The sequence below is a fragment of the Podarcis gaigeae genome (genome assembly GCF_964106915.1).
Source record: "Podarcis gaigeae genome assembly, chromosome: 16".
Classification (NCBI taxonomy): Eukaryota; Metazoa; Chordata; class Lepidosauria; order Squamata; family Lacertidae; genus Podarcis; species Podarcis gaigeae.
In genome coordinates, this window is record NC_139693.1 from 11,891,161 (window position 1) to 11,914,706 (window position 23,546).

General features: G+C 46.9%; 1 protein-coding gene across 1 annotated transcript; it reads left to right on the plus strand.

Annotated features, from left to right (window-relative positions):
• The first annotated feature begins 5,029 nt into the window (after positions 1-5,029).
• On the plus strand, positions 5,030-23,367 carry NXF1 (nuclear RNA export factor 1). Its single transcript, XM_083715738.1, has 21 exons — positions 5,030-5,407; positions 6,779-6,992; positions 8,152-8,293; positions 11,320-11,403; positions 12,405-12,509; positions 12,919-12,999; positions 13,353-13,422; positions 13,574-13,662; positions 14,123-14,230; positions 14,333-14,442; positions 16,943-16,979; positions 17,072-17,140; positions 17,371-17,426; positions 18,200-18,307; positions 18,895-18,953; positions 19,440-19,555; positions 20,085-20,127; positions 20,252-20,324; positions 21,538-21,720; positions 21,878-21,938; positions 22,523-23,367. The coding sequence occupies exons 1-21, from the start codon at positions 5,377-5,379 to the stop codon at positions 22,559-22,561; spliced, it is 1,878 nt and encodes a 625-aa protein (XP_083571864.1). The 5' UTR covers positions 5,030-5,376; the 3' UTR covers positions 22,562-23,367.
• The last annotated feature ends 179 nt before the right edge of the window (positions 23,368-23,546 follow it).

Sequence of the window (23,546 nt, forward strand, 5' to 3'; positions counted from 1 at the left end):
CTTGTGAAAGACTCAAGAGGATGTGTGTTGGATAAACCTCACCACAGATGAAAGTACAGTGGTACCTTGGGTTACATATGCTTCAGGTTATGCCAGAAATAGTACCTCGGGTTAAGAACTTTGCTTCAGGATAAGAACAGAAATCGTGCTCTGGCGGTGCGACGGCAGCAGGAGGCCCCATTAGCTAAAGTGGTGCTTCAGGTTAAGAACAGTTTCAGGTTAAGAACGGACCTCCGGAACGAATTAAGTACTTAACCCGAGGTACCACTGTAATAGAGGGAAGCGGGCGGCGCTGTGGGTTAAACCACAGAGCCTAGGGCTTGCCGACCAGAAGGTCGGTGGTCCGAATCACCGCGAAGGGGTGAGCTCCTGTTGCTCTGTCCCTGCTCCTGCCAACTTAGCAGTTCAAAAGCACGTCAAAGTGCAAGTAGAGAAATAGGTACCGCTCCGGCGGGAAGGTAAACGGCATTTCCGTGCACTGCTCTGGTTCGCCAGAAGTGGCTTAGTCATGCTGGCCACATGACCCGGAAGCTGTCTGCGGACAAAAGCCGGCTCCCTTGGCCAATAAAGTGAGATGAGCACCGCAACCCCAGAGTCCGCCACGACTGGACCTAATGGTCAGGGGTCACTTTACCTTACCGTTACCACTGTAATAAGAGTTACACTCCACTGCAATCTTTCTTGGCCTGCTTTGTATAAGGTGGTTTTTCACTTAAAATCTACAATGCAAAAATATAGGGAACTTTTGGCATTCTAGATGCTGCTGGATTACAAACTTCATCATCCCTGAGCATTGGACATGCTGCCAGAGGCAGATTTACCTTATTTTTATGCCTCTTTTACATGTTTTCTTTTAACTCAGAGGCCCCCAAAGCAGCAAACTGAATATGAATACAAAATAAAATGCAATAAAAGTACAATAAATAAATAAAAAATCCTCTGCTGTAGTAGGCAATATTGGAACTAAATTTAACTTTTAGGATCAGGCATATACAGTGGTGCCCCGCAAGACGAACGCCTCGCAAAACGAAAAACTCGCAAGATGAAAGAGTTTTCCGTTTTTGAGTCGTTCCGCAAGACGAATTTCCCTATGGGCTTGCTTTCCATTTTAAGATCGCCCGGGACAGCGGAGAAGTCTCCGCTGTCCCGGGAAGGCAGGCGGGGGGGGGGGGGACCTCTTCTAAAGGCCGGCGGGGGGCGAAAGTCTTTGCTCCCCCCCCGCCTGCCTTCCCGGGACAGCGGAGACTTCTCCGCTGTCCCGGGCGATCTTAAAATGCTGGCGGGGGGCAGCGAAGCCCCCAGGACAGCAGAGACTTCTCCGCTGTCCCGGGGCGATCTTAAAATGCTGGCGGGGGGCAGCAAAGCCTTCGCTGCCGCCCGCCAGCATTTTAAGATCGCCCGGGACAGCGGAGAAGTCTCCGCTGTCCCGGGAAGGCAGGCGGGGGGAAAGCAAAGACTTTCGCCCCCCGCCGGCCTTCAGAAGAGGTCCAGGACCTCTTCTGAAGGCCGGCGGAGGGCGAAAGTCTTTGCTCCCCCCCGCCTGCCTTCAAAGGCCGTCGGGATAGCGGAGAAACGGCAGAGAAGTCTCCGCTGTCCCGGGGACTTTTAAAATGCTGGGGGTTGGCAGCGAACGCTTCGCTGCCGCCCGCCAGCATTTTAAAATCGCCCCGGGACAGCGGAGGCTTCGCTGCCGCCTGCCAGCATTTTAAAATCCGCTGTCCCGGGGGCTTTTAAAATGCTGGCGGTCGATAGCAAAGCCCTCCTGTCCCCGGAGCTTGCGGGGCGGGAGGTGGGGAGAAGGGCTTTTCTTTCCACTGCCAGCTTTCAGAACAGCCTTCTGAAAGCTGGCAGTGGGGAAAAAAGCCCTTGTCCCCCCCCCCCAGCCTTCAGAAGAGGTCGGGGGACAGACTGTCCCCGGACCTGGTCTGAAGGCGGTTTCCATAGGAACGCATTGATTGATTTTCAGTGCATTCCTATGGGAAACCGTGCTTCGCAAGACGAAAAACTCGCAAGACGAAAAAACTTGCAGAACGAATTAATTTCGTCTTGCGAGGCACCACTGTACTATAAACTAGACAATAGCTGCAGCCAGCTATCCCACTGTATGGCTCTTGCTGCAGCAATAATAATAATAATAATAATAATAATAATAATAATAATAATAATAATTTATTTATACCCCGCCCATCTGGCTGGGTATCCCCAGCCACCCTGGGCGGCTTCCAACTGAATATTAAAAACAATACAGCATTAGACATTAAAAACTTCCCTAAAGAAGGCTGCCTTCAGTTGTCTTTTAAAATGAATCACAGATAATCAATTTTCCATGACACTGTCAATTTGCTTTTAATGTTTGCCAACCTAACAGAGTACCTAATGTTAACTCAAACTCACCATCTCTCCTCTTAAGTTTGTGCCATTCTTAGAGCTGTGGCAGATTTTGCCTATTGGCGTACATCCTCAGACTCAGTTAAGATTTCTTGCTACTTCAAAAGTTGACCCTACAGCTCATCCATGCTGCCAGATTCACTGGCCTATGAAGCTGCCCTCTTCATAATTTGTTCAAGGTCTGCTTGCAGTTTTTGCTGCTGTTCTTCAGAGACTTCAAGCTTACCCAGCAAATATTCATTCTGAGCTTCAGGTTCAGAAAAATGTGTAGTGTAGATTGCAGATCTCCCTTTTCTGGTTGTCTGGTCACGTCAGGCCATGAATACATCTGTTTTTCATTGATGTAGAATTTAAAGGTTCATTTTGCAAGCTGTCTGATTTGGATTTGGGCCAGCAGTAATCTTCACTGAGCTAAATGGAGATTACGTCCTTGAAAGTGTGTTTGGAAGTACAGTACCACCTTAGAAGAAACAGTAATAATAGAATAGGCTTCCTAGCAACCAGTTCAGAGGCATCCATGATGGCTAGATTAACACACAGGCCTCCACTTCTAGTTCCTTAGATCTCTCACTTTGCTGAGATGGAAGTGAGAGATACACAGAAAACAGTGAAGAACCCAAGATTTGGGCAAAGATACAAAATGCTTTGATAAGGGGCACTCCTTGAATTTCTGATTTGAACAGACCCTATTTATTTGGAGATCCAATATTTTAATGGTATCTGATATTAGGTAGCAGGTGCCTCCCTGTCCCCAAACAACAAAAAGTAGCAGCAAAGATTGAAATCCCTCCTCTTTCCTTTGTGCAAAAATGTATTATTTTTGCAAAACAGTGCATCTGCCAGTGGAGCATGAGGCTTCTGTATGCAACTTGAGTGTGGATTTGGCTTGGGAAGGAGCCAGGGTGTGGGCATTTCAGTAAACTGAACTTTTTTGCAATTTTAGGAATTGTTTTGTGGGGAAATATGCAATACTCAAAGTGAATTACAGCAGGGGTTGGCATCATTTAAGCATGTGGGATTGATTTATTTATTTTGCTAAAGCCCAGAGGTCCATCAGCAGAAACAAAGAGCATAAAAAGTACAAAAATTAGGCTGCTGATGTGGTCATGAGGCTCAGTTCCAGGATGGAGGCTTTAGACTGAACAAGTCCCACAGGCAAGGTGTGTGTGTGTGCAGATTCATTGTTCTTTTTAAAAGTCAGATATCCTTGTTGAGCTATATGCACTTTTATTTGTGTAGGTAACTATAGTTCTCCAGCTATTGTTGGACACCCAACCCTCAGGCTATATGGACAATGGCCAAAGTTGTACTCCCAACATCATTTGTAGAGCCATAGGTTCCTCACTCCTGATACAAGCCATATACAGTGGTACCTCAAGTTACAAACTCCTCAGGTTACAAACTCCGCTAACCTGGAAGAGTTACCTCGAGTTGAGAACTTTGCCCCAGGATGAGAACGGAAATTGTGTGCCGGCGGCACAGTGGCAGCAAGAGGCCCCGTTAGCGAAAGCACACCTCTAATTAACAGGTTTCAGGGTAAGAACGGACCTCCAGAATGAATTATGTTCGTAACTGGAGGAACCACTGTAAAACCCTAAACTATCTGGGACTCGATACCTACAAGAACACCTTTCTATATATTGAGTAGCCAATGCAGTGTTCCCACCCAGATGTTGGAACTCTCAGGTCAACACTCAGGTCCCATCACCCTCAGCCAGTGTGGCCAATAGGGATGATAGGATTTATTTTATTTTGTTTGTTTATTGGATTTACATACTGCCTTTCTACCAAGGCAGCCAAGGTGGTTTACAATTTTAAAACAATAAAACAAATATATAAAATGTTCAGGGGCATATGACAGGGTATTTCCTGTAGTGGTCTCCTGACTCTGGAGCTCCTTCCTTTGGGGAAATCCAACCCCCACAGTAGGTAGTTTTAAGGAACAAGGAAAGTCCCACCACCACACCTTTTATTCACCATGTGTTTGGTGGCACTATTTTTTATTCTTCTATTTTACTCTGCACATCATGGAACTCTATAGGATATCCTTTGATATATCGTACACAAAGACATGCATGTCATTTCTGTAAGCTGCCTTGGGCTCCATATTGAAGGAAATGTGAGCTGTAAGTCTTAACTAATAAATAATATAAATAAATAAGTAATAAACTAAGCACCCAGGGCAGCAGATCCCAAGCTGCTTTCTGCTTCCTCCTGGACTACACTGCTGTCCGAAGATATTCTCTTCCTCCAGCCTACATTTTACATTGACATGCCTTTTACAATCTCGAAAGACTCAACAAAACAACCACAGACGTTTCACAGGAGTGTAAAAGCGCAGGGGCCTCCAGATGGGCGGGGTACAAATAAATTATTATTACTATTATTATTATTATTATTATTATTATTATTATTATTATTATCTTGGCCCCAGCCCTGTTTGCTCGGTAGCTGCTCCCCAACCACAGCTGCGCGCCAAAAAAAAAGAGAGATTCATCCCTACTTCGAGCGCCGCTCCCTCTCTCCGCTAATGTAGGTGAAAGGGTGAACCGAAGGAGGCGTCTTCCTTCTCCTTTTAAACGAGCCGGAAGTAGAACTCCGGATGCGGAATGCTCTAGCCGTAGCACCTCTATGGTCACAAAGCCGCGCGTTGAGGGCGCGCCTGACGTGCTCGCGTACTATAATCACCGGAGGGCGGGAGCGCGTCCGTTTCGGGCATGCGCAGTGCGGCGCGTGGGGCCCCCCTCAGTTGGATGAAAAATACTTCGTGAGGGAAAGAGCGGAGGGAGCAACTGGCTTGGCTTTCCAACCGACTCGAGAGCGGATTTATCGTAACCGCCGCCGTCATTCTTGCTGCTACTGCTGCTATTGTTTTTAATCTTTTGAGCGAGAGGCGAGGTGCCTATACCTGTCCGAGTCCTTGCCTCTCTCTCGGCCTCATCCTGCGCTCGGGGAAGCGCCGACGCTCCATCAGAGCCGCTTCCCTCGATGGCCGACGGAGGAAAAGGAGGCTACAGCGGTGAGGAAAGGAACGGGGGCGGTGGGGTGGTCAGGCCAGGGGATATTGGGGTGGGTGGGGGTCTTCGCTGGCGTGAGGGGTGGGAACCGGGCCGAAGCCGAGAGGGTACTTTAAAGACACGGGTAGCCCAACGTGTTGCGCCTTCGGATCCTGTTGGACTCCGGGTCCCATCCGCCCCGGCCCGCGTCGCTAGCGAGGAGCCCGGCAGCGCCTGGAGAGCTGCTCTAGGGCACAGGAGCCAACTCCTAGGGGCCGAGGTCCCTTCAGCTCCCCCAATGAGATACTTGAAGGGTCCGCCTCCCGCTCCCCCCCCCACCCAACCGAAATTGATGGGCAATGTCATTCACACGGCGCGTGTGCGCCTCGTGATCGATTGTGTGGGGCACGGCTTACCTGTCCGTCCCCCTCCCCCCATATTTTATTCAAGTTGGCACCGCTGCTCTAGGGAGTCAGGAACCTTTTTTTTTTTTTTGCGGGGGGCGAATATGTGTGCTGTGGAAGGGGGGATGGAAGACGAGGAAGGGTGGGTCGGGTTTGTGGGCAGTGGGCCGGGATGGGAGGGGGAGGAGCAGAAGGGTGGGGGCAATTAAGGCAGGGAATGCTCTAGGGCACAAGGAGAGAGGAGGTGAATATTAGGGGGGACGAGGGGGATATGGAGGAAGGTGTTATAGGGAACCTTAGGCGCGGGGGGGGGGGGTTCCTTTTTGAAAAAATGCTAATGGAGCTTGAAGGCTTGAGAGCTCATTTTTGTGTCTATAGTATTGTCAATGTGACACACACACACATGTATCACTGACAGCGGTACGATAACCTCCTTTTCTACAAAAATGAAGCAGGGTGCCAGGGGGCAGGGGCAGCTCCTTGGAGAGGGTTCCTTTCCAGGGATAGCTAAGAAGATTTGGATAGAGTTAAAGAGCACAGAGAGAGGAATCCCACTATTTCAGGTCCTTGGGGGAAGCTGAAGGGAGGCAATGGTGGTGGTGGATAGGGAATGGAGACTTGTTAAGAGGAAGTGAATGGGAAGGTGTGTCCTAGTTCATGATATTCTCTAGTTGTCTGTGGAGAACTCAGAAGCATGAGGGCACCTTGCTGAATTTTGTAGGGAGCACAATGTAGAAGAAGGCAATTGATGGCCCAGGGGTAGTCAGTGTGGTGTTCTGCAGACATTGTTGGGAATGCAGCTCCCTTCAGCACCAGTCAGCATGGTCAGTGGTTCAGGGATGATGAGAACTGGAATCCAACAATGTCTGGAAGGTGTTGTGTTGGCTATCCCTGCTCTAGTTTGCTTTTTGAGACTTGCCTGGTGTGATTGTTTCTCTGAATACTTTGCTTGACAGCCTTCTGACACTTCAGTTTTTTGTCCTTACATAGAACATGATGACCGTGTGGGTGGAGGTGGTGGCAACAGGGGCTTCCCAGGGAGGAGGCGAAAAGGTCGAGGCCCCTTCCGAGGAAAGATGTACAGTGAGATGAACCATCACCCGCGGAACTGGAGCGGCGCAGGCCCCAGTCCTCGTAACCGACTTGAAGAGGAGGATGGAGATGTTCTCATGAGTGACCCTCATGATGTGCTGCGATCCCGCTAGTAAGTAAAGTGTTCATAAACATACTTTGGTTTGTAGGCATGCTGCTGTTGCTCAGCCTCAGTTACCCCATCTGTCAAATGGGAACAGCGACTTATATCAGAAGACTGTAATAAGATAGGCATTATGAGTTGTATCAGCTAAGTTCCACTCAGTGTAGGCCCAATGAAATCAATGGATACTGCTAATTTAAGTCCATTGGTTTCAGTGTGTCTACTCTGATTCTGCCTTATGTGCAGAATGACACTTCACCACCATTTTCCTGTAAGGTCTGAAACACTTTTGAATCCTGTACTGGTTATATAGTTTTTAGCAAAGAGAATACTCGTTCCTTTTTCTTGGGAAGTACACTGGGGCAGAAAAGTAATTCTCAAAAAGAATAGATGTTCCCTATTAAGGACACCTTTTAAAAAGTTTTTGGGTTTTGTTTGCTAGTGAACCAAATGTGTGAATTTCATAAGATCTCCAGCCAACCCCATAGAAAGGTTATTGTAGAAAGTCTAGGAAAAATAAGGGGACCATTTCTTAAGGCATCACTTGGTTAAAGGCAGGATGTGAATAAGGTCAAGGAGCTGGTATTAACGAAGATCAGAATGGTAAAAGCCTGTGACCTGCTCTGTTTTAATGCTCTAGTTTACAGGCCCTCACACACCCTAGTTTAAAAAAAAACATAGAAGGTGGAGCTCTTTGAAGGGATGTGAACCTTTCTTGCCCAACCAGGTACAGGTTCTCTGCTGTGGGGAGGGACTCTGTGCACATTTCCTGCACCTACAAAGATGGAAAATTGAGGTCATCTGAATCATTCCTCAGCATGGCACTTAACTGGCTGCAACCAGATGAAGAATCTGTGAAGTAAATAATAATAATAATCAGGGAACCGATAATTGAATGTATTCATCGTTTGGAAAAAGGGCTAGAATCACAAGTTACCTAGTTCGTTGAGTAAAGTTAAGTTGCGGGTATAATTACCATTTAAATGTCTGATTAGTTCTGTAACATTTTTGGGGGGGAAGAGGACCAAATGCTTTTTATTACTGCTTTGTCCACAGAAACAAGCCAGTAGAATAATTTGAGTGTTTGATCCAGACTTCTTTCTGGGCAAGGTTTCTCATATCTTAATTTGACACTCTGCTAGAAAAAATCTTGTTTTCTACTCCTCAGCACTCCTTACGGTCGTCCAAACAGAGACCGGGAGCGGGGAGGTCTAAGCAATATAAGCCTCACAGTGAGACAGAATCTGAGTACCCTAGAACGGCTTGGCCCCAGAAGCAATGCCCCCAAGAGGAGCTGGTTCAAGATCACAGTAAGTCACATGGGGGAGGGGAGAGATTTGGAAGCGGAGCTTGAAGGACCCCTGGCTGTTGTTGGCAGAGGTGCTCTGTTCCTATAGAGTTGCTGTTTTGACGGACTCTTGCTTATTCAGTTCCTAAGCAATGCTGCGTGTCATTGGCTAAACTGTTTAGATTCTAAAGGGGAGGGTGGGGCTGGCAAAATGCCCTCCTAAGCAAAGAAGAACAGGCCAAGCAGGGGACTGAGAAAACAGCAGACCAGAGGCAGTGAGGCCTAGGTAGGAGGTGAGGACTGAATATTGAATGTTCCAGAAGCATGAGGAGAAAGAAAAGGAGAAGTGGGCAGAAAAGAGCTGTAGAGGTGAGGTTAGCTCTCATGCACACTTTGATCTGAAACAATCAGTCCAATCTTTGTGTCAATTCATTGTTAATTGTTTAACAGAGCAGCTGGTTTACCTGAATAATTTTCAGACTTGAGTGTGCTAAAACACAAGGAGCTACCGCTTTTTGAGTTAGGCATGAGAACATTGTTATGCAGGGTAGAAAGGGAGCTTCCCAGTTTCAGTTCTGCTGGTAATCTGCAGGTCAGTCCTTCCCCACATGGTAGCTTTGCAGTCCCATGTGGTTTGGGAGGGGAAATAGCTAAACCTCACAGGATTGGAGTTGAGAGAATGCTGCCTTCTTTTATAACAGAAACAAGCAGCACTATGGTTTGACTTTGACAACCAAGCCTCTTAACACTGTGTATTTGGGGGTGGAGATTAAATGCATTTATTACTCCAGTTTCTATCTTGCCTTTATGCATATAACACCCAAGAAAGCTAACAGTGGGCTGTATCAAATGTTATTCCTGCTCAGAGTAGACACATTGAAATTAACCAACATGACTAACTTAGGTCCATTCATTTCAGTAGGGTACAATAAATAGAACTTCAGTAGATTCCACCCAGTAATAATACTACAATAACACATTTTAAAACCAATAAGTAAATAGAGCAGATAAAACCTATCAAAGATACAAATTGAGGCCGCAAACATAAGACTAGTCATGATTTTTTTAAAAAGAAAAGTCAGCTTGATGGGACAAAAGGATAGTTACATAAAAAAGATTGTGTGACTGTGAAATGACATTAGAGAAGGCCCTTAGGTCATGTCCTTGCATGTATTCCCAAACTGCAAACCCAAGTCTTCAGAAGAAGTGCAATTCCATCCAAGACAGCATGAATCCCCATTCCCTGATTTTAAATGAACCAAGTTCTTCACCAGCATCCAGGCCATTAGCAACACTGCACACTGATTCTGAACTTGAACAGGTTTTGGGGGGATTCAGATGGAAATGAGAGAGTTAGTCTCATCAGCATGTTCATAGAATCATAGAGTTACAAGGGACCCCAAGGGTCATCTAGTCCAGCCCCCTGCAATGCAGGAATCTCAGCTAAAACATCCATGACAGATAGCCATCCAACTTCTGCTTAAAAACCTCCATGGAAGAGGTGTTGGTGACACAGAACCTCCAAACTGCAGAATACCTCCCCCAATGGTTCCATGTAGATGTTTAATAGCATGGGAAATGAGATGGAACCCCAAGAGATGCAACTGACCATCAACAAGGGCATCAGACAGGATTCACATGGCACCATTTTTTGAAACTGTTGCCCTAAGAAGGACTAGAGCCACCACAAACTTGTGTCTCCAAGTCCCATCACGTCCAGATTGTTCAGGAGGTTGATGCTACTGAAAGCTGCAGAGAGGCTCAGGAGAACAAGCCAGGAGGGGTGAGTTCCCTCTTTTTGCCCAGAGACGTTTCCCAAGAATTGAAAGTTGGAAACTGGCCAGAAATTATCCAGTATGTGGGGGGTTAAGGAGGAGCCCCGCCTTTAAATATCTTAGCACTAGCCGCTGTGCTTGGTGGAACAGTACTATCTTGTGACAAGGCATTTGCATCTCCTCACTGGCCGGTTTTATGAGCCAGGAGGAGCAGCGATTGAGCAGTCAGGTCTCACTTCTCCAACAGTCCACGTCCTTGAGTTGCACATATTGAAATGTATCCAGAGACTGTTTGTACTCACGGGTTTTGCCCTTGTGTACAGTTGATGCTAAATATAGCTATACCTAAGCTTAATGGGATTGGGAACTTCAGTGAAAGTCATCAACCATTGGATCTAGACATCTTTTCCTGAGCTGATTCTCCAGCTGCAGGCTTTTACATCTGATTTATTTCTCCCAACATGCCCAGTCCAGCCATTCAGTGTATATGCCTGGGTCAGCTGGTTTTGCTAGAGAGCCGATTTGAGGAGATGTCAGAGGGTGATAGGCCAGAGCTAGGAATGGAGGAGAAATTTGTGCAGTCTGCATTTTAAAGCGAACATACCTCATTTGCTGATCCCAGACTTAGCTGTCAATAAGATGACATATTTCTCCAAATTTTGCTCCACAGTTTTGGTTCAAACATGTGAATCTTTTTGTGGGGGATTATGCATACAAAATTCATTTTTGTTAAGCAGGAAAAAGCATTGAAAGTAATAAACAGATATATTTTAGGGGAGGAATGTACACACTTTATACACAATCTACATATAACTTTTGGCGTTACCTTTATCCACAAAAAAAAAACAGTCAGGCATATGACTGACATGGAAACAGACGCAGAATGGAAATAGGCTGATTTGTGCATCCCTAGCCAAAACCATTCAGTCATCCACAATGGACCTCCAGTTCCATAGCCTTTGCACTTTCCTAAACTGGAAGTCAAAATCTTGCTGCTCCCATTTCACCTGTGCCTAGAAGCATCTCCCTTTGTTCTCTTTCCAGCTAAATTGTAGCATTTTTAATCCCATAGTTTACAAAATGCGTGCCTCCCAGGTTTCACATTTCCAGATTAGCCAAAAGCTTTTCTTTCTTCCCCACTGTTGCAGTGAAAAATGTCCCCAACCTACCAATTGGCAAATGGACTTGAGAGCTGGATATTATTACCACATCAAAGCTTTGGTATGGTTCTGCTTCTTGCCTTGATTGGCTTTTTTGCTTTTCTCCCCCTCAGATTCCCTATGGAAGGAAATATGAAAAGGCCTGGCTGATTAATGCCATTCAGAATTTGTGCAGCGTTCCCTTCACTCCGGTGGAGGTAAGAGAGGCATACACATGTTCCCTGGGCAAGAATTTTCCTTTCTGTTTTACAGAATTGGCAGTCTTGTGATTCCCAAATTGTGTACTGCAATAGGAGCTGGGGTGTTCCTTGAAACCGCCATGTCGGATGCATCCAGCACCCATTGTCATTTGGATCAGGAGGCTGTATGTGGCATTGATTTGATCTTGCCCCCACCCCAGTTAGTAAATTGCCAATGGTATTCTGATAGAAGTTGCACCAGCAATACTCAGATTTTAAGGTGCTGGGCAGGGGCTGCGTTTCCTTGGGTGTACCCAGTATTGATTCTACTCAGAAAAATTAGCTACTGTTTTTTAGAAATGCCAAGCAAGAATGTTTGGTTAGAACTGGGGAAAAGAGGAGTCAAGGAATGGAGCTTGTGTGAAGTTCCTCAACTTTCTCCCATAATTCAAGCTCTATACACTAGCATCCCATGCTGCAGCTGACAGGTACAGGGGAATCCCTGAGTCACCACCATTGCTTAGAATACCCAGTTGCTTCTATGGGCCTTAACCACCTGAGCAGGATGCCAGGAGGCATTAATTGTACTTCTCTGTATTTGAAGGGAGAGGTACTTCTCTCTTCTCCCCCCCCCCCTCAGAACCAATCAATAAAATGTTAGTCATTTTTGAGCATCTGAGTGAATTGTGCCTTCAATTTTAATCTAGGAAAAAACTTACTGTGTCCTAGATAATTCAGCAGTTTCAGAAATGCTGGTGCTAGTGAAATAAAAATATCATGAAGGAATGCGGAGACTAGGGGTGGCATGAGGCTGGCATTAGCAGAACGTGTTGGTGATGGGGAAGCTTAAAAGCTCCAAGCCCTGCACCTTCTGGTCACTCAAAGCTGTGCCCAGAGGCATTACAAGGCACCTTCCATGTTGTATAGTCTTTATTAATTATGAAGATCAGCTCCTTTTTTTCTAATTAAAGAAGAATGAGCTCTGTCTCACACTAACACCTTTCCCCCTCTTGCCGCAGCTACACTATGCCAATAATCGGGTAGTGTTCTATGTGGAAGATGCCTCTGCAGCCAACGCCCTCAAACAGGTGTCTCGAAAGATTGTTGCCCCAGATGGCTACAAGGTTGGTTTGTTTTTCCTCTCTGGGCCTGGGGCTAGTGGTGGGGGGATACATGAGGTTGGAGGGCGATTAGCTATGTCCAGACTAGTGAGGTTGCTTGGTCAGTTATAGATCTGACCTGCCTCATGTGATCGTCCTTTGCTGGCACAGCTTAGATTCAAGCAGTGCCTGCAAAGGAAGAAAGGAAAGAATCAGGAGTGCACTCTTAATTATTTCCTTTGAAGTTGTGAGGTCAGGTAATTGAGAGATGGTCAACCTCGCCCATCGGCCAGAGTGGCTCAAAGGGGAGTGGGGGAGCTTAGGATCCAGCCCACCTGCAAGATCTTGTTCCCCAGTCCTCTCTACATACATTAAGTAGCCTGGGCAGGGATTAACCTGCACCCATCCAATCTCCAACTGGCATTTCTTTCAGGTTGTGATACTTTTAAACCCATGCAGTCCACCAACATCTGTCCAGCGTGAATTGAAACCAGAGGAGATCGAGCAGCTGAAGGTGAGTGGAATGTGCCAGAACTTTAGTACTATTTTCTTGCCATCCACTTGCCAGTCTGCCCTGCATTCCCACAGGTGGTTTGTGTCTGGTGTTTCTCTCTTTGGGAACCTGACAATGATCCTTGATTTTAAACTGTCTCAAGAGGTTAGCGAGTTGGAATGGGAGATGCCATCTGTCTTTAGTGGGAAAACAAGTCCCTGTTCAGGTTGTGAGTATTGTACAATCTCTTCCTAACCTTGGTTTTTTTTTTCTTTTGCTTGGGGTACCGAGAGTCTCTTCTTCCCCTCAAGCAGGCAGGAATAAGCCTGTTTGAGTCCTTATCTATCTAATGGAAATTTTCTCTCTCCTTCCAGCTTTGCATGAGTAAAAGATACGATGGTTCCCAGCAGGCCTTGGATCTAAAGAACCTTCACACAGATCCAGGTAGGACACCGTACCCATCTTTTCACTGTTGGGACTGCTGTTCTTCTACACACCTAGAACTCTGGTTCCAGCTTCAGGGGCGGAGGTGGATTTCTGTTGCAGATTCCAGCTGGCAGTGAAGTGAGATTCATTCTACTTTTTAACTCCCCAGATCTGGTAGCCCAGAACATTGACATGGTGTTGAGCCGCCGAAGCTGCATGCTAGCTGTGCTGCGGATCATCCAGGAGAACATTCCTGAGGTCATCCATTTCTCTCTCCCTTTCCCTCTCTTCAACCCAGCCTTTTTCTTGCCTTGGTGCCCTCGGGAATTGGTGATTTCTTTGAAATTTCATGCTGAAAAGATTTCAGCTTGCCCTCAAATGAATATGGACCCTTGTAAGTAAGTGGTCCATAATTACAAACCATACACCAAACATCCTAGAAGGGGTGGCAATATTGGGTTTGCGTTTTTTGTTTATTTGTTCTTGTATTTATCATGTATTTTGTGTCTTATCTTCTATTTTTATGTTGTGAACTGTCCTGATCTACAGATGGAGGGCGGTATACGAATGTAAATAAAGAAATAAATCTTACTGTAGTTTTATTTTTTAATGAGGTTTTTTTTAAAAAAAATACAAAAACTGCCTTGAGGTCACTTGGTGGCAAAAAGCACATCTCTCACTCACACCTCACAAATCCCACCCCCATCTGTCCTTGCAGCTCCTTTCTCTGAACTTGAGTGACAACAAGCTCTATCGGCTGGATGATATGGCTGAGCTGCCCCAGAAGGCTCCCAACCTGAAGATCCTCAATTTGTCTTCTAACCAGGTAGGGCTGGATGCTCACTAGCTCAGCCTGAATCTTCCATTGGGTGAAATCTTCACTCTCTTCACTCTGCTCTCTCTTTCTTTCCCTCCTGGCTCCCTTCAGTTGAAGACAGACCGTGACTTGGACAGGTTAAAAGACTTGAAGCTTGAGGAACTATGGCTGGATGGCAACCTGTTGTGTGATAGCTTCCGCGACCAGTCTACCTACATCAGGTGAGCAGTAGCCCTGGGGCTGCCTAAGATGTCCTGGAAGGGCGCACCTCCACCTACCCAGAGGGCATTCAGGGCACGATTAAGATGTTTCTTGCCAAAAGGCTTTTTTTGCCCTCCTAGGGGTGCCAGCTTGCTTATTTTGACCCCATAGCACCATCTGCCTCAGCTGCAGCCAAATCTCTGAAGATGCTGCATCCCATTCCTGGCTCCTGAGTTGTGATTCTTGTGATAATGGTTTTATTTCAGCCAGATTGGAGCACTGCCCAGCCCCGTCTCCTCCCCCACCCCATATTGATATTACTACATTTATTAGCTGGAATTTGCTTTTGTGGATGATCACACCTCCCAGCCACCCCAGCCTTGCTTCTCTTCCTTGTGAAATCTTCCTTTCCCCCCTCTCCCGCTTTTCTGTCTGCCTTCCACTCTCCGCTCTGCACACGTCACTTGCTTTTCTCTGCCCCCGGGGCTCTAGGACCTCAGGATGCGCAGCCTTTTCCATCCTCTCAAGTTCCCCATGTGCACTGCCACCCTCCTTTGAGCCTGCCATGCTGAGCCACCTTGCTCGTGGCCTTGCCTGCTTCTGTATTTATATTTTGTGGCTCCCCAATGCTGTACCTGGAAGTACCATATTGCACAGAGGCACGTGGAAGTCTTTCTTTTGGAGAATTGAAGCCAAGCTGCTAAACCCTGGGGTGCCCCTGGTGCGTTTGGCTCTCACAGATGGCTGGTTAGCCAGTGACGGGTAAGATTCCTTGCGGAAGGAACAACCTAAGACAGGCACAGTCGCACAGTGGCCAAACGGAGCCCTTCCGCCCGCCTCCGGGGAAGTTGGCAAACACAAGGCACCAGAACCCTCCTTCACAGGCTTGTCGTCGGCAAGTAGCTTTTGGACAGCCTCTGCACCGTTTCTAATGGGGAGACTATTGCTTCTTGATGATCTGGGAGTGACGATGGTGCTGACTCTGGGTGGAGCAGCAGCAGCAGCAGACTGAAGTGACAAGCTTCTTGCAAGTAAAACTCTTTCTCCCTCAGTTGTGCACTTGGAAGTCCTGTTTGTGTGGCCAAGGCATCTGTATCTCTGCAGGGTTGGAGCGTCAAGAAGGGGCAGTGTGGAGGATGGATGAGGCTGTGCATCGGTAGGGAGGAGTTTCCAGGCCTTTTTTTTCTTTGTTTCCATCACTCTGGCGTCCCTCTGCTTCTCCCTCCCCCACCCGCATCTTCCATGGTCATTAATTAGATTTGGGCCTTGATGCAGGAACTCTCCCAAAGCTGTTTTAAGTTGGGTGCCAGGAAGTTGGCTCAGGCATCTCCATGACCAGTGGGAATTCTTGTCCATTCCCCTACTTTCCCTTCCCTGCCCCTGCCCTCTGGCCTCAGTGGAGCGCTCCTCCTATAAATTGGGCCATGCGGGTGAGTACACACTCAGGTAAGTGCAGAGGGAGACTTTGAGTAGCATGGCTTTCGAGACTTCTGCCTCTCGCACCCGTGTGCACGTGTAAAACTACCACGGGAAGAGTACCAGAGCATTTTACTTTAAAGACTGTGTTCTGCTACCTACTAATTTTTTGAAGTTGGCTAACTGTCACTCGCCCTTGTATGGTATCAAGTGACAGAACCATAATAATGAAATTGATCAACTTTTCCCTTAAATTGTCTGGCAATATTAAAGGAAAGCTGACTCAGCATTTTCTCCTAGGTAAGACTTGAGTCAGATTTTAATACGCAGGGTGGGAAATGTCAAATATAATCAGATGTCTCTTTAAACTGGATTGCAGTAGTTCTCTAATCCAGCATAAGCAGTATAATCCTTTTAACCCCATTCGTGTTGCTTCTTCCGTGGCTAACGGAAGATGCAGAGCCTAATACGGTTCCACGTGCAGCTTTAGCAACCCATCCCTGATTTTGTACACGTTCTACCTTTGTTTAAAATGCTTGTACGTGTAAATTTCTTAGGCTTCCAAAGAAACATACAGTTTGAGAGCCTTGGGCGGGGGGCATTTGTTAAAAGATTCTGGTAATGCCACCATTTTGTGGTGTTTCTCCACGCTCCTAAGAAGGCCCAGATGCGTGGAATGAAACTTGTGGGACATATCTCCTAAGTTCTTCCAGTTGGGGAGCTGGCTGTTGCTCTGTAATTCAGAATCCAGGAAGTGAGGTGTGGTGAGGGATCTGAATCACCAGTGGGCAGCCTATATAATTCGGTGGGCATCTGTTTGGCCCAGGATAACAAATTGATAACCCTCCACCTCCTGACAGCAGTTGAGGCAACTTCTTTTTGCAAGACTGCCCACCTTGCTTTTAAAGGATGCTTTAGAGAATGATGGCCAGTGGCCAGGGTGGGTAGAGGCCACAACAGGATGTAGTTCAGGTAGCACTGGCTGTAGTAGGAAGATGATGGTAGCAGAAGGTGGGGACCACCCAGGTAGGCCACGGGTGGGGGGAGGGCAGTTATCTTGGGGCACAAAGCTCTTTCATTCACTCCTTTTCCCCTTTCTGACAGTGCCATCCGCGAACGGTTTCCAAAGCTGCTGAGGCTGGTGAGTGACTTGTTCAAATTCCAGGTGGATTCTGAGCCAGCTTTTGTATCTGACAGTACTGTTGCCTAACCCTTCTGCCTCTCCCATCACAGGACGGCCATGAACTCCCCCCTCCTATCGCTTTTGATCTTGAAGCACCTACCACGCTTCCCCCTACTAAGGTACAGAAATGCTCAGAAGGGGCAGGGGAGAGGGCCTGTGTTGCTATTGCACTGAGAAAGCTGGCGCCTTTTGAGCCCTTGCTTCAGTCCCATTGCTCAGTTTGGGCTGTAGCATAGGATGCCTTAGGGCTGGTGCTGAGAGGGTACTGGGTAGGTTTTGCTTGGTGTTTGGGAGGAATGGAGGGGAACAGATTAACATCCGGCTTCTCTCTTTGACTCTCCCCACTCAGGGCAGCTATTTTTGCTCTGAAGACTTAAAAGCGTTGATCCTGCGATTTCTGCAACAGTAAGTAGAGTTGCAAGGTCTTGTACATTAAAGAAAACCAGAGCCCCTGCCAACAAGTTTATAACCTGGGGGTTTTTGCACACACAAAAAGGGGAGCTGGAGAAAAAAAAGAGAGGGTAAAGATGTTAAGTTTTAAGTTAGTTCCTGGGAAGAGAGTAGTGGTAATGATGCTGGCTGGCATTTGAAAACCAGGGTTTGAAATTGCATTCCAGTGTTTAAAACTTGGCTAGCAAAAAGGATCACTGACTGTACTGTAATTGAAAGAAGCAAAAGGCTTTACCCAATACAGTACCCAATACAATAGGGACACGAGTGGCGCTATGGTCTAAACCACTGAGCCTAGGGCTTGCCGATCAGAAGGTTGGCAGTTCGAATCCCCGCGATGGGGTGAGCTCCCGTTTCTCAGTCCCAGCTCCTGCCAACCTAGCAGTTCGAAAGCACATAAAAGTGCAAGTAGATAAATAGGTACCGCTTCAGCGGGAAGGTAAACGGCGTTTCCATGCACTGCTCTGGTTTCACCAGAAGCTGCTTAGTCATGCTGGCCACATGACCCAGAAAAACTGTGTGCGGACAAACGTCAGCTCCCTCAGCCAGTAAAGTAAGATGAGTGCCACAACCCCAGAGTCATTTGCGACTGGACTTAACTGTCAGGGGTCCCTTACCTTTACCTTTTTACCCAATGCAATGGAAATAACATAATAGAAATATCAAAGCGGCTAAAGCCTCTCTTCCATTCTGGCTGTTTCTTTAGCAATGTTTGTATTCTCCCACAGATATTACACTGTCTATGATTCTGGGGACCGGCAAGGGTTATTGGACGCCTACCATGATGGAGCCTGCTGCTCCCTGAGCATCCCCTTCTCACTACACAACCATTCCAGGTAAGTTTACACTTCTGACATTTGTTCCCTTGCCAATGGGAGAGGACTGCACGTTGCCCTACTACACTATGCTTTGGTTTTGGTGTGACATGGTGTGAGACAGGCTGTGTGCACCCTTTCCAAAGTTTCTGTGCCAAGATATGGGGTATTTTGCAACCTATACTAAGTAAACAAGAGTTGCTTGTATTAGTCACAAGGAGATTCAAAGAGCTGTGTGTGGATCTTGCACATGCCTCCCATTCAAGTATTTCACGCTTTGCAAGCATGAAATCTTTTTGTAAGATGCTATACATTTGGTTGCATTGTGTTGATTGGGAAGAAGATTTGGTGTTAAATAAATCTAACTAGACTGTTAAGAGGGCAGGGATTTGTGCTGCTTCCACAGCTTACTTTTTAAAAAATCCTCATACCAAGAGAGGGACTAGGTTGAAAGTACATGGAGCTGCTTGCTTTACTTTGGAGCCAGCTTGGGATTTAACCCTCAGCACTCTGCCTCCAAACTCAACATTTTGCCCACTGCAGCCAAGTATACACCTCCTGCTATGTAAAGAAATGGGTAGGTGTTTATGTTCCTGTTTTGTCTGCAGGAGCACTCTGGCTGAATACTTCAAGAACAGCAGGAATGTAAAGAAGCTTAAGGATCCCAGTAAGTAATGACCGGTGGCGGGGGTGGGGTGGGTGTACAAGGCTACAGACTCTTTTAAGGACAGTGTGTGATCAGAAGTGTTTCATGGGAGATGGGCCCTGCACAGTGATCTGCTGCGGAGGTTGGGACCCCAATGGACAAAAGAGGGGAGCTGCAATGGTGAAAGGATTTGGGACAGCGCTCAAATCCACACTGAAGCCCCTCATTTGTAGCAGTCCAGTTGTGGAAGAGGATAACAGAAAAGCCCCTGATTATTCACTTTAATCTGTATTGGTTGGCTATTTTGGAACAAGAGCAGTGATTTTTTTATTTTTTCGGGTTGTGGCAGATGCTCCTACATTAGTGGATTGTCCCCCCCACACACACACGCACACATGTGCGCGTGCGCACACACACATGTACGTGTATTTGCTGCTGGTTTCTTCACTTTGGGTTTACTTCAGTGAAGGTAGTGATTGACCTTCCCTCTGCTCTCTCTGTCCCCAGCCATGCGCTTCAGGCTTCTCAAGCACACAAAGCTAAACGTTGTGGCCTTCCTTAGCGAGCTCCCGAAGACTCAGCATGACATCAACTCCTTTATTGTGGACGTCTGTGCCCAAACGGTGAGTCAGGGGAGAAGGAACTGGCCAAGCACTTACCGCCTTTCAAGGAGTAGGTGAGGTCAGTGGGCAACAAGAAAGATGAGGAATGGGTTGTTGGTTGGGTGGAGATTTGACTTGCCCCTGGTAACCAGTGGGAGTTGAGAAAAATTGCTCCCTCTATGCAGAAAGTCAAAATATGTGTTGTTCAGCTGGAAATCTTGGAATCTGGAACAAAGTATGATTACCGCCCCCAATAAATACATACCCCCCTATTGCTGCTCACTTTTCGATAAAACAAAGGCAATTTACTTCCAGGAAAACCATCCATAGATCTCTTTTTATGCTGCTACTGTTTCAGTCCTTTTAGCCTGTTTTCAGTTGGCATGATTGTAATTGTTTCTATTGCTGTGTATTTAACTTGTAAGCAGCTGTGCGTATTTCATTACAGAAAGGTGGGGTATACATCTTGATGTTAAACGATGTATATAACATCTGTGTGGGTTGCTGCCACAATCTCTTTGGCCTTGAGACCCTTCTTTTCTCATTGCAGAACACGCTGCTGTCTTTCACCGTCAATGGGGTCTTCAAGGAAGGTGAGTGTGCTGTTAAAAGCCTGCTTTGTGACACATCCTGAACAGTGGGAAAGCCAGAACACTTGCAGCACCCAGTGCCCCTTCTTGAAAACTCTAACCTGCACTTTCTTTCTAAATTCTGCAGTGGATGGCAAGTGTCGCGACTCGGTGCGCGCCTTCACCCGTGTGTTCATCGTTGTGCCTGCTGGCAATAATGGGTAAGGGTTATGAACTTTAGGGCATTGACAAATCCAGGGATTGCAAGACAGGTGTGTCTCTGAAAGGGGCAGGTATTCGGAGGAGGATGAAATATTTATAGGGGGATGAGAGACAGAGCCTTAGCAGCCATATCTGTCAGGAGCTAGGAATGTCAAAGGCTTTTAAAAATAGCCCATGTGCTGGAGGCATTGGGGGATTGGTCAGCTTATGGAGGAACAATCTGATTTCTCCCAGTGATTTATATCTGTACTGGTGGACCACTGGCCAATTTCTAGGGCACAGCCTGGCGCTGGTTGGGTAAGGGCCCTAGCTCAGTGCTAGAGCATCTGCTTTGCATGCAGAAAGTCCTAAACTTAGTCCCCAGTATCTCCAGGTAGGGCTGGGGAAAACTCTCACCTGAAACCCTGGATTGCTGCTGCCGGTCAGTGCAGGCAATGCTGAGCTAGACCCAACAGTCTGACTTGGTGTGAGGCAGCTTCGTGTGTCACAATTCTTGCAAAAGATGTGGGGCTAGCATTGATTTTGGCATTTTCAGAAAGCATGTTAATGTTTAGAAGCGGGGGGATGACAGGTTAGTCATGCCTTACTTAACAGTTACAGTGTTCGAAAGTATATATTTTCAGTAAATTTTAAAGTGGTTCCTTGGAGCACAGTTTTAAAAGCCAGGCCATCAAGACAGGTTGATTGCCACCTGATACCCACTCTGCTATCATAAATCGAATCTAGCGACAATTCCTTTTTGCTGTAGTTGTCTTTCCACAAGAACAGTGGGGACATGGTTCAAAGAACATCATGCTGGTGTGTCTCATTTTTTCTCTGACTTCAGGACCCATTTTACTGAACATTGGCTAGATGCACTTTTAATATTTGCCGCACTTTTTGCTACTGTTAGAATATGGAGACCTCTCCTTGGTGAAGGCAGAAGCAAGTATAGTGTCTAGCTGTTGCTCCTTTATTTATGGGAGCATCCTGCAGTTCTTGGCAAGAGATGCAAGCAAGCAAGCTGTAGGAGGCTCTGGGTATGCATTAGCAGATCCTAACCTCTGCTTGCCATCAAAGGGGTGGCCAGGAATAGTCAGGTCTCAGACTGAAAGGGTAGAATGCGAAAGGGGGCATTCTGGCTACCCTACCCTTGATATTTCCTCCTTATGTTGGGTGTAGACTTGCAGCCCCTTCATTAACCGCTGCTGGCTCTTTTCCCCTCCTCTGCAGGCTGTGCATTGTGAATGATCAGCTATTCATTCGTAAGGCCACCAACAAGGAAATCCGCAAAGCTTTTGTCATGCCAGCGCCCACGCCCTCCTCCAGCCCGGTGCCCACGCTCACGGCCGAGCAGCAGGAAATGCTGCAGAATTTCTCACTGCAGTCGGGCATGAACCTTGAGTGGTCTCAGAAGTGAGTCTGGAGTTGCTGGGGGCTGGCAGTTGGGGAAAAGGAGTGGGAGATGGTCTTGAGATCAGGGTGCGGGGCAGGGAGGGAAAAGCAGTTGCAAAATGAGATTAGGTCAGGCTGCTGTCTCATGACTTTATCATCTCTCCCTACCCTTGCCCAGGTGCCTCTTGGACAATGATTGGAACTACGCTCATGCGGCCCAGGTTTTTACCCAGCTCAAGGTGAGTGCCCTGGTGCCTTTCTAGAGTGAGAACACCAGAACCTGCTGCCAGGCTTAAGAACTGGAGACAGAAAGTGATGGCTGGGATGGATTTGCACTGCACTGCAGTTCTGTTACAGGGGTCTGATGTGCCGTATTTGAGGGTCTGATGTGCCGTATTTGAGGGTCATGCCCCCCTCCCCCGAGGAAGTTTGCAAGGAAAGCCATCCCCTATGTAATATGTCTTGATGTGTGTATTCAAAGTTATTTGAAGCGAGAGCATCCAGAAACCATTGCTGTTGGTTTCTGCTCTTTTGCTTTTCATCCATAGTGCAGTAATGAGAAGCTGATATATAGCAGACTTTGCCTTTGGACGGGTGACTGTCCTTAGAATATTTTGTCCCCTTACTGGCCTCTTAACTGACCTTTGGAAGAGGAGTCAAGTCTGGATTTGGGGGGGGGGGGGAATTATCACAACCCTGTGAGCCTGGGGAAAACCCCTGGGTTCTGTTGACAGCTTCATGTTTGTCTCAGTCTCCTTGTTAGAACCAGACATGGAGGAGAGGTGGTTGCTGTTAACTTCTTACTCTTTCTTTTCTCTTCTAGGCTGAGGGGAAGATCCCAGAAGTGGCTTTCATCAACTGAGCGTTTGCCACCATTGCCCTTACCAAAGCCAGCCAAGCAGCGTTTTCTCCTTTGGGTTCTTGTTTTGTAAATAAATGAAAGTTTCACTATGTAAATTAAAGAGACTCCTACCCTGTTGTGACTGTGAAGGCTGCACCTGTCCGTGTTGCCATTGGACTGCGGGCAAAAGCAGTGAAAACAGGCCCTTTTGGAAGAGGCAGCACCTCCTGCCTGCAGCGACAGATGACGTGAAGAATTGCTGTGTACGCCGATTTTCTAACAGACACTGATGACCATGGGAATTTGGAGGAAAGGCACTTGATTGTTTTTGGGTTCTCCCACCTCCCTTTTAATTTGAAAAGCTGATTTTTAGCATACCTTTCCCCCCCTGCTGCTACCGACTTGGGAGTTGAGTCTTGTATGTGCCTAGAGTAAGAAGTAGTCAGTAGTTCCCAACATGCAACAAGGGTTATATCCCTAGAGGGCAGGGGGAATGGTAAACCTCCAACCTGCAAAAGGCAGCAGCAGCAGCAGCAGCAGCACCTACCCCTGTGTGCTTTGAGGCACAATTGATCATCCTGATGGTGCCAGAGAGAGTGGGTTTCCTAGTTCTAGGTTGCTTTAGAGGACTTTAGATATGTGAGACCCCGTATGGATGGATGGCCTCTGAATCACAGCCCTTGCAGGACGTCGGATTTGCTGTCACTCACTGCTTAAATGAGAGGAAGCTTTGGGGTCTGCACACCTAGCAAGCTGTAGCTTCCGTGTTTCTTTTCTGCCTGTAGTTCTTGAAAACACTGTGTTTAGTAAAATTGTTATTAAAACCATGGTGTGCATTCATGTGATGGTGTTCTAAACCAGAGCTAAGATCACTTCCTTTTACTATGTGGATTTCTTTTTCCATTTTGGCCATGCACGACTTATGATTGTGGAAGTTCTGTCAAATGTACAAATTATGTAAATAAGCATCCCTTCCCATCTTTCACAATCTTATTACTTTAAAAAG